This window comes from Parasteatoda tepidariorum, chromosome 4 (genome assembly GCF_982258835.1).
Source record: "Parasteatoda tepidariorum strain Cologne lab strain chromosome 4, Ptep-v5.0, whole genome shotgun sequence".
NCBI classification, from domain to species: domain Eukaryota; kingdom Metazoa; phylum Arthropoda; class Arachnida; order Araneae; family Theridiidae; genus Parasteatoda; species Parasteatoda tepidariorum.
Window position 1 is genome coordinate 76,417,362 of NC_141758.1, and position 11,204 is coordinate 76,428,565.

An 11,204-nucleotide genomic window follows, 5' to 3' on the forward strand; every position below is an offset into this window, starting at 1 on the left:
CTGAAAACTTTAATCAATTTTTTTCATCGTTGGAAAGAGCTTTTACTACGAAAAACGTAAATGAGGAGCTTCAAGCCGAAATCTTAATTAATATGCTAGGTGAAAAAGCATACAGCATCTTGTTATACATTGAAGATGATGATTTAAAAAACTATGAAAAATTAAAAGCTTTAATATTGCGCGATTTTCAACAAACTCCCCAAGAATGTTTGAATAACTTTAAAAATGCCTCAAAATTTAAAGAAGAAACATATATTCAATTTGCTACTCGCTTAAATTCACATTTCGAGTATTATTGCAAATTACGTAAAGTTGAAACATTTAAATCATTATGCAACTTAATTATATCCGATAAAATAATTGAGACATTAAATAAAGATATGGCCAGTCATATTTTAATCCGTCAGGGAGAAAATTGGTTTAATCCTGTCGAGTTAGCACGAGAATTAGACATTTACACTACGTCTAAAAATATGCCTTACAGAGAAGTTTCCAATACCCATAAATATGGGCAGAACACTTTTTTTCGAAGCGAGAAAAAATATTTCAGAAAAAACCAGCCGGATCGTTTTTCTCAACCAATAAATAAACAAAATAGAGCAGAGAAAAAATGCTACATCTGCGGAGAAGTCAGCCATTTTGCACGTGATTGCGAAATGAGATCGAAAAAAACATACGAATCCAGAAGCGATAAATCAGAAAGAAAAAATACCCCTCCCAGTGATAACTTAAGTAATCAAAGCTTTAGTGTAAATTCCTGCAAACCATCTGGAGAGAATAATTTTAAGCACGAGTTGAAGTATGCTGAGATTTATTTGAATGGAAATCCCGTTCAAGCCATAATTGATTCTGGGGCTCAAATATCAGTGATTAATTCAAATAAAATAAAAATAAAAGACTTTCCTAAATCTAATATAATGCTGACGTCATGTTTTGGGGATGAACGGAAAGCGAAACTTGTACAGATCCATATGTCTTTATATCCCAATGAGTCAGGGTTGAAGGTCAGCGCCGCTGTTTCGGATGAACTTAAAGTAGATGCAATAATAAATTCAACTATTTATGAGCAATTAATAAAACTAGGTCAGCTTTCTTCAAGTGTAAATACTCAAACCAAAACTTCTAAGAGTGAAGATTTTTATGAATGTTCTTGTTTCAATATTAATGACTCTTGCTCTTGTGAATGTTTTTTATTTAATATCAACAATGTGTATAGTAATGATGAACTTGATTTATCACACGTTAATGATCCTTGTATTAGAAATGAACTGTCCGCGTTGATTAATAATTACAAACCAAACAAAATTAAAGACACTAAGTTAACAATGAAAATTATTTTAAAAGATGAAATCCCAGTATGTCAAAGAGCTAGACGTTTATCTTTTTCTGAGAAACAAAAGGTAAATGATCAGATATCAGAATGGTTAAAAACAGACATAATTAGAGAGAGTTGCTCTGATTATTGTTCCCCAATAGTTATTTGCAAAAAGAAAGATAATAGCTTAAGATTATGCATAGATTACCGGAAATTAAATTCAAAAACAATTAAAGATAGATACCCCTTACCTCTTATTGAAGATGTGTTAGACCAATTACAGGGTTCTAAAATTTGTAACAAAATTGATCTTCGAAATGGGTTTTTCCATATTGATGTGGACGAGGATAGTAAAAAGTACACATCATTTGTGACACCTGATGGGCAGTATGAGTTTAATAAGGTGCCATTTGGGTTGTGTAATAGCCCTAGTACATTCCAGAGGTACATCAATTATGTGTTTCGTGATCTTCTTAGAGAAGGTGTTGTTGTCATTTTTATGGATGATATTTTTATTCCCGCAGAGAGTGAAATTGACGCATTGAACAGATTAACACGAGTATTACAAACTGCATCCGAATATGGACTAGAACTTAACTTAAAGAAATGCCAATTTTTGATGTCTAAAATTAACTTTTTGGGTTATATTATTGAGAACGGTACCATTAAACCATCTTCCGAAAAAACATTAGCTGTTCAAAATTTTCCTGTACCTAAGTCTACTAAACAGGTGCAGAGTTTTCTTGGTTTAACCGGATATTTTAGGAAGTTTATTCTTAACTATGCTTTAATTGCTAAACCATTAAGTGATTTACTTCGGGATAACAGTGTATTTTATTTTGGCCCAGAACAACAAACAGCATTTCAAACTCTAAAACAAAAACTTTCTGAAAATCCAGTACTACACATTTTTAAACAAGGAGCAAAGCTTGAATTGCATACCGATGCAAGTAAATTTGGGTATGGTGCTATTCTTTTTCAACAATCTGATGATAACAAATTACACCCAATACACTATATGAGTAAAAAAACGACTCCTCAAGAGGAAAATTATTCAAGTTACGAACTTGAAGTGTTGGCTATAATTGAGGCTTTGAAAAAATTTCGAAATTATTTGGTGGGAAATAAATTTAAACTAGTGACAGACTGTTCAGCTTTCCAAAAGACTATGAGTAAAAAACAATTAACTCCTAAAATTGTTAGGTGGGCATTATTTTTGGAAGACTTTGATTATGAAATTGTACATCGCCCAGGTAAACAAATGAAACATGTTGATTGTTTAAGTAGATATCCAATTATGCATATTACTTGTGACGAATTCACCTCTAAAATTGTTACTAATCAGGAAAATGATGAATACATTAACTCTATTAAACAACTTTTGGAAAATAAATCAATTGATGATTTTGTGGTAAAAAATAATGTTTTATATAAACTTGAGAATGATAATTATTTACTAGTGGTTCCACAACAAATGCAAAATGATATTATCAAATCTACACATGCTAAAGGTCATTTTGGTGTAACTAAAACTCTTGATGTACTTAAACAAAACCATTACTTTCCAGATATGAAAAAATGTGTTGAAAATGTTGTAAGTAATTGTGTAGAGTGTATATTAGTAAATAGGAAGGCAGGAAAAAGAGAAGGGTTTTTGAACCCAATTCCTAAAAATAATATTCCCTTAGATACTTACCATATTGATTTCATTGGTCCCATGCCATCAACTAATAAGAACTATAAACATATTCTCACCGTGATAGATGCTTTTACCAAGTTTGTTTGGTTCTACCCAACCAAATCTACGACAAGTCAAGAGGCAATAGACAAGTTAAAAGCTCAACAGATAACTTTTGGAAATCCTTCACGAATAATTACTGACCGTGGTACTGCGTTTACTTCAACAGATTTTGAGACTTATTGCCAAGATGAAGGTATCGAACATGTGAAAATAACAACAGGCATTCCTCGTGGTAATGGACAAGTGGAAATAATGCATAAGATCCTCATACCGATACTGGCAAAACTATCAATAAAAGATCCTACTAAGAGGTACAAATTTGTTCCAACAGTACAGCGTACCATTAATTCTACAGTTTCTCGGAGCACTCAGATGACACCTTTCCAGCTTCTGACCGGAGTGAAAATGAAAACAAAAGAGGACTTACAAATTCTACAAATGTTGGAGAAAGAACACATGGAATCCTTTATCCAAGATAGAGAGAACATTCGAGAAGAAGCCAAAAAGAATATTTTGAAGATCCAAGAAGAGAACCGCAGGCAGTACAATAAAAGAAGAAAGAAAGCCAACGGTTATCGAAAAGGAGATTTAGTAGCAATCCAGAGAACTCAGTTTGGATCTGGTCTCAAATTAAGACCGAAGTTCTTCGGTCCATACCAAATCACAAAAGTGAAGAAGAATGATAGATATGATGTGCAAAAAGTCGGGAATCACGATGGACCGAACAATACTTCATCTTCAGCTGACCACATGAAACCGTGGCCAGTTAATTAAAAAATTGTTTTTATATTTTTATACTTTGCTTTCTCGTTCTTTTTTATTTCAGGTAACTGTGTCTGGTAGCTATTCTGATGAAAATGAGGACATTTTGTTGTCAGGATCGCCGATTGATGTAGGTTTCAATACCATAGTGTAACAACTGCGAACATTGCGTCATCTACCATCTTGTAATATTAAAGGAAGTTGCATCATCCTCTGGACATTGAGAGGCGCCAGCCAGACCAGAAGGGGAAGTCCCGCAGGGAAACTCCCGAATTTATAATTAACTCTTACTTTATACCATAGAACAATCTAATTCTTAGTCACATGCATTCCGGAGACCACTGCGAGAAGGCAGCTCTCACGAGACATGTCAATACTGCTAACTGTTATATCGTTCTAACCTTTTATTTCTATTAAATTGTTATGTTGTTAAATTATCGTCATTATTTACTCCTATGCTGCACTATCTCCCACATATATATATATATATATATATATATATATATATATATATATATATATATATATATATATATATATATATATATATATATATATATATATATATACAGATGGATGACAAAATAATACGAACACCTGTGAAAAAGTGTGACTTATTTCACACCTACAGTACAGCCGCGCCACCTGCATCAGAAGTCTGCCACCTAGTGAGCGTGAAGAGGAAGCTATCAGTCTCTCAACATTAGTCACCTGTGTTGCATGAGTTTATCTAACTAGCTTTTATCAGGTGAAATGTCTGACCTGTCAGAATTCCAAAGAGGGATGATTGTTGGGGCGCGTTTAAGTGGAGCATCGGTGACAGAAACAGCAAACCTTTTGGGGTTTGCAAGAAGTACTGTATAAGCCGTTATGACAGCATACATGAAAGAAGGTAAGACGAAGTCTTCAAAGCAAAACAGTGGCCGAAAGTCAAAGCTTGATGATAGAGATAGACGTATCTCGCAGCGCGTAGTAGCTCGAAAACACAAGCAATCGTTATCCGAGATAACATCAGACATGAACAGTCATCTTCAGGACCCCGTTTCAACAAGAACTGTTCAAAGAGAACTTCATGCAGCGAACATTTATGAGAGAGGAGCAATTCGTAGACCCTTGGTGACAGCAAACAGTGCTTTCAAGCACCGTCAGTGGTGCAGAGGTCACAAAGGCTGGTCCCCACAGCAGTGGCAGCAGGTAATATGGTCCGATGAATCATCCTTCACCTTATTTCAGACCACCGGACGCGTTTATGTCTGGAGATCACCCAAAGAAGCGTTTGATCCTGAATGCCTCTTACCAACTGTGAGACATTGAGGTGGCTCCATTATGGTTTGGGGTGCGATATCTTGGCGTGGTCTTGGGCCACTAGTACGTCTGCGTGGGAGAATCAAATCTAATGACTATCTAAGCGTTCTAGCGGATCATGTTCATCCTTTTACAGACTGTATTCCCTGGAGAGCGACCGATTTTTCAAGACGACAACGCCCCTATCCATACCGCTAGGTGCGTTCAAACATGGTTCGAAGAGAATGACAATGAAGTTGAGCATCTCGCCTGGCCCCCTCAGTCTCCGGACTTAAATATTATTGAACATTTGTGGCAATATTTGGAGTCTAAACTTCGTTCCCGATTCTCACCTCCATCAAATTTTTTGGAATTAGAGGCAGCTTTGCAAGAGGAATGGCTTAATATTCCTTTAAATGTTGTCCATGACCTTTATGCATCGATCCCACGTCGTATTAAATCTGTAATTCAGTCAAAGGGTGGTTCAACTCCCTATTAATAAAGATTTTCTGATATTTCACAGGTGTTCGTATTATTTTGTCACCCATCTGTATATATATATATATATATATATATATATATATATATATATATATATATATATATATACTTTTCTTTAATTTAAACTTTACTCGTAATAAAAAAAACATTATAATTTTTACTGTATCATTTCTAATATTTAACGGCACATTTTAAGAATTTGGCGGCACCCAAAAGTGTCGCAGCACAGTGGTTGCGAATCAATGTTCTAAGGCAGTGATTCTCAACCTTTTTTTTTTGTGGCGGCAACCTTTAAACGATTTCGAAATTTGACGGCACACAATGAAAAAAATTAGATTAAAAGTTGCTTAATTACCTATTTTACACTGTGTTGAATAGTTTGTGATAATAATTTAATAAAATAAATAAAATAATATGTACTACAAAAGCACATTTATTAAGGGATTAATTATTTCTTTTGACCAATTTTTTATTAGTTAGGTAACAGTTATTTATTTTTTGCTAGTTATTAATTGTTAGCTTGTTTTCTATAACCATTAATTGTTATTTTTTGTGATTTCTTGTTAACTGGTTTTTTTGCTAATCATTAATTGTTAGCTTAATTTTTGTCAGTTATCCTTTGTTAATTTGGTTTTATATATTTGTTTTTTCAGTTATCCTTTGTTTATTATTTGCATAGCTTACTTTAATGATAAGTTCTTACAACATTTTTTAAAACTGTGCGTCATATACAATTTAAACACTTCCATCTTATTTTAACTTATTTTAAGACTGTCAGAGACAAGACAATCGCCGACAAAGTTGTTCACGTGGTTAAAGCGTGGAGAAATTATAAAAAATATATATTATATATACACTTTTCTTTAATTTAAACTTTACTCATAATAAAAAAAAGTATTATAATTTTTATTGTATCATTTCTAATATTTGGGGGCACATATTAAGAATTTGGCGGTACACAAAAGCGCCGTGGCACAGTGGTTGAGAATCACTGTTCTGAGGAATTGAAATTCGAAAGAAAAATAAAACCTCTAATGAAATGTATAAATGTAAATAGCCCTCTAAGCAAGTCAAATTTCTACTCTCTTGTTGAATTTTAGCGGGCTGTAGATAGTCCCACCTGATATTTTTCATGCAAGTTAACTGTTGATAATTCTCGAACTAATAATTGAATCTTTTTTTATTTATTTTTGTTCCATCGTGCTCCGCAAACAATTTTCTTCACAACTTCATAAATCGTGTTTTTAAGCTTTATAGTTTTCAGGCAGCAAAACAAAATGCAACATAAAGTTGAAAACCCAAAACAACGGTGGCGCTTCCGATTTTTTAGTACAGAGACAAAATTAACTACCTCTGTCCAATTTTCAATCTGCCAAGCGTTGATTTTTACCCACAAGTACATTCTCAGATGAGCGATCAAATATTGCAATCTGCAGCATTCGGTTTCTGTGCAATATAGAAGGAAAAAAAATCTGACTTACAAACAAAACAGTTTTTAAAAGGTTGCACCTAATTACGTTTTTGCAATAAGTTGATAGCATTACCGATGGTAACATTTGTTCCATCAATTTTCAATAATTCGCATGTAATATCTATAAAAAAATACCTATTTCTTACTCATACAGAACAGCACATTATTTATTGACTTTTACAATTGGATATTTATAAAGTTCCAAGGACAGCTACAGCTATTACAATAAAGATATTCGAAAACTGATAAAAAGATAGGGATTTCTTAAAACGCATAACCGCTAAGAATGCTTTTATTTAATGATTTATTTCATTTGAGTTGCCAGAAGTTATAACAACTATAAAGAAGCGGTTATTTCTGTGCAAAGATGGAAGGTTGTTCTAAATATTGCTGTTTAAATACGGGATTTTACGACTTCCCATTAAATAGCACCTGTAAAAAGTGGGAAAGGTACAGTTTCAGAAAAGGTTGTTTTATAAATGGCAAACTTATTACATGAATAAGTAAGGAAACACGTTTCACGTGCTACGAAAAGGGATAATTTATTGAAAAAATGGCGATAAAGTTGTACTGAAATGGATTCATAAAAGATACTTTCTGACATTGAGTTTATTCGTGTTTTGTTCGTAAAGGAAAATGTAGCTGGCACTTTATGTAACGAAAAGCTAAAAATAACAAAAGTTTTCATAAATTTTATATTTTTTGTATCTTATTAAGAGTATTAGTGTTCATACAAATGAACTGAAATGTAAATTAGAATAACGAGATAACAAAATAAAAATTATATATTTTTGGAGGCACAACTATGAAATGACCTCAGAAGAGTGAAATGATACAAGGCACAATTGCAACTTTAAATATTTCATATTTTCAACGCTAATTATCATTTACGATACTCAATCGATTAAGATTTTTCTTCTAAGAAAGAACAAATTTGAGAAAAAAATTATGCCTAAAAGAATGCTCTTGTAAAAATTAATAAACACCACATTAAAAAGAAAAAAAAAGCCAATGAATTTTAATGTATATTTTGTGTGGCTAAACAAATTTATATTTTATAGCTGTAAAAAATAATTTCCTGTTATTTAAATTCTTCTCATTATATCCTATATTATTAAATCATTTCAAATTGTATAACAAATTAATTCCTTCTTAAAGGCGGTGTTTTTTTGCAATTTATCAAAGTAAATTTCTTTTTAATGTTTTTTTAAAATAAAATTACGATGAACGCTTAATATTTTTGAAACGAACCCGATGCACGTTTATTTATTTTTTAAATATTCCCCATTAGAAACTTCTGGTTATTCATAAAAATAATAATTTAAGTTATGCGTATATTTTCTTTTCGTGGTATTTTACTGTTGATAGAAGTAGAATTTCATTTTAAATAAATTTTTAATTTTTGGTAAAAAAATATGGTGGAAAGTGTGGAAGGTGGTTTTTCGAAGAATTTTTGAACAATATTTTTAAAATATTCTAACTACAGGGTTGATACAGGAAAAAAAGAAAGAAAATAGTTGCTTTTAGTAGCCTAAAGCAAGAAAATAGTAGCTGAAAACTATGAAAATAGTTGCCTAAATAAGAACAAAAATATGACTAAAATTTTATTACTTCCATGGTATATGACTTAATTATCATATACCATGATCCATTTAGTCATGTTGGTGGCAAATATGATAATTTTTATAAGAATATTAGTGTTCCAGCACAAAATTTTTAGATCAAAAAAAAAATAGTAGCAAAAAATTAAATATTTTTAATTACTAGAAATCATTCACAAAAAATTTTTTATAAAAAAAAACATCATATTTTTCCTAAAAATTTTTTAGTTTAACTAATTGATTTGGCAAATATATATATACATACATACATTGTGAAAAGTGATGATTGAAATTAAAAATTCAGGTATTGTAATATCGTATTAAAAATTGGGTTTTCTAACATCATGCAGAATTTCGTAGTAATAACCGTTAAAAAGGTGATTGAGGAACAAAATAGATTTACTATGGAATCTGTTCAAATTGGGCGCATTTAAAAGTGATGACTCAAATTTTATTTTGTGTTCAGAAGAAGCTGTTGCAGGTCGTCAACCCAATTTATGCTTAAAAAAAAAAAAAAAAAAAACATAGCTAGGAGCACAGAAAAGTCTCCCAATAGTCTCCTTTTCCTGAAAATAGTTGCTTTTTTAGCCTTTTCAGGCAAAAAAAGTTATCATAGTCGTCTCAGGTCACAAATAGTTGCAAATTGTCTCATTTAAGTTGCCTGTGGCAACCCTGTAATTATGCTATTGATTCAAGCTTCAAAATCCAGTTGAGCATTTTTATTTGCAGATAATTCAGACGTTTAGAGTATTTTCTTAAAACTCTGAGTTTATCATTCAATAAATCAAACACCAAATATGCAATAAAAAAAATTTCGAAGTGTTGCAAAAATTACATTAGTAATATAATTCTACTTTCTTTGAGGTGAAATAAGTTTAAATTTGAGACAAATTGGGACAAAATAGAGCTGTAAGTTTTTAGATGAATCATTTGAAAAGTGAAGAACTTATCATGACTATTATTACAAAAATTACTAGTTAATACAAAAATGTCTTTATTAATTTATTTTTTTGAATAAACACCATCTAAAGTTAGTGATTACTTATTTTATCCATACTTGCGTCACAATAGAAAGTGATGCATCTTTCTCGTGTATACTTCAAGGAATATTTCCCTCTATACATTGTTTTCTGATACTTTCTTTGTTAAATATGGCTAAAAAAAATTTTGAAAAAATAAAAAAAAACAATTTAAAAAAATTTTTTTGGCTTGCCTTCAACCCATATTCTCCATAAATCTTGTTACTCCCCCCCCCCCTTAAAAATGAATGACTATTAAGTTTAGGGAAGTTGTAAACATATAAATAACAAAAGACTATTGTAAGTTTCAAAACGAAAAATACGCATTTCTTAAAAATTTAAACGTTGAATTTTTTAAAACTTATAAAAGTGTTGAATATATTTTGCGATGGCATAAAACATGATATACACACGTCAAAAATTATCGTAGATGTTTTTTTAATGGAAAATTTGCCTTTAAAAAAAGTAAAAAAATTGAAGACAAATAAAATATTAATAAAAAAAACGATATTTTCAACAAACAAAATGTGCACTTAATACTTCTCTATTTGAATAATTTAAAAAATATTAAAATAATGTTGGCAACTGCCAACTTCTCTCTGATAAACGAATTCAAAGAGTTATATTATCTTTAATGAGAACTGATTGACACTTTCCTAACTATAATTAAGATTCTTGTCAATTTAATCCTAGGTCACGTAGCCTGTTAGTTAAGCAAATAACTAAGTATCATCATTCTGTCACAACTTCATCAGAACAATGCTAGAACTCAATAATCACATAAGGAAACAGCAGGGATGGCTGATTAGTTGCTAATTAGTAATAGTTACAATGATGAGTTCTTTCAACCAGTTGGTGTGACATCTGATCTTATTATGCTAATTTCTGAATCCCATTGTGGTTAAGCCTTACCAGCTGCAATTTGTGTTCCAAACGATACTATGTTCGTATTCATATTTTTTTTTATATTTAAAAATGGCATCAGTTCAGACTAAGAACGCGAAGAAAAAATTGGAAGGAAAAAAAAAAATAGACGTCTAGACTTAGCGTTTCAGACAGAAGTCTGGGAATATATACCTCCAGCTGTGCATGCAGTTGGACGTTCGGAAATTATTTTTCTTGATATCACGATACAATAAGAACTAAATGATGTTTAGTGATGCAAAAAAGAACAAAAAGTTACCATAGGCAAGAAGTGTCAGATAGGGAATTTTGTGTAAGATGCATCAAGGGATTAAGCAGGAGGTATTAGAGTTAGATGACCCTAAGAGATCATCTCAAATCTACGCCCATTTTATCCGCACATCCGGGTAAAAAATCCGCGTGTAATAATCAATTAAATTTTTTTTCGTTTTATTTCTGTGATAGAATAATGGGGATGATCACACAAAAGGCCTAGAGTTAGGGTTCGTTACCAAAAATGGGCGCACCGTCTGATCTGCAGCTTTGATTGCTGAAATCAAAGAAATTCGTCGCGGAAGACATCTGGTTTATTAACTTTGATTATAAG

At 31.6% G+C, this 11,204-nt stretch overlaps 1 protein-coding gene across 1 annotated transcript; it reads left to right on the forward strand.

Moving 5' to 3' along the window:
- The first annotated feature begins 656 nt into the window (after window positions 1-656).
- LOC122273380 (uncharacterized) lies at window positions 657-4,542 on the forward strand. Its single transcript, XM_087162214.1, has 5 exons — window positions 657-1,254; window positions 1,345-2,568; window positions 2,776-3,821; window positions 3,883-3,948; window positions 4,450-4,542. The coding sequence occupies exons 1-5, from the start codon at window positions 657-659 to the stop codon at window positions 4,540-4,542; spliced, it is 3,027 nt and encodes a 1,008-aa protein (XP_087018340.1).
- The last annotated feature ends 6,662 nt before the right edge of the window (window positions 4,543-11,204 follow it).

What these genes read in the sequence shown, in the direction of transcription:
- LOC122273380 (XM_087162214.1), top strand. Translation starts at nt 657, where the DNA reads ATGAGATCGAAAAAAACATACGAATCCAGAAGCGATAAATCAGAAAGA. An exon ending in TGAAATTGTACATCGCCCAG is followed by an intron (nt 2,569 to 2,775) that starts GTAAACAAATGA and finishes ATTATTTACTAG; the next exon opens with TGGTTCCACAACAAATGCAA. An exon ending in TGTCAGGATCGCCGATTGAT is followed by an intron (nt 3,949 to 4,449) that starts GTAGGTTTCAAT and finishes TCACACCTACAG; the next exon opens with TACAGCCGCGCCACCTGCAT.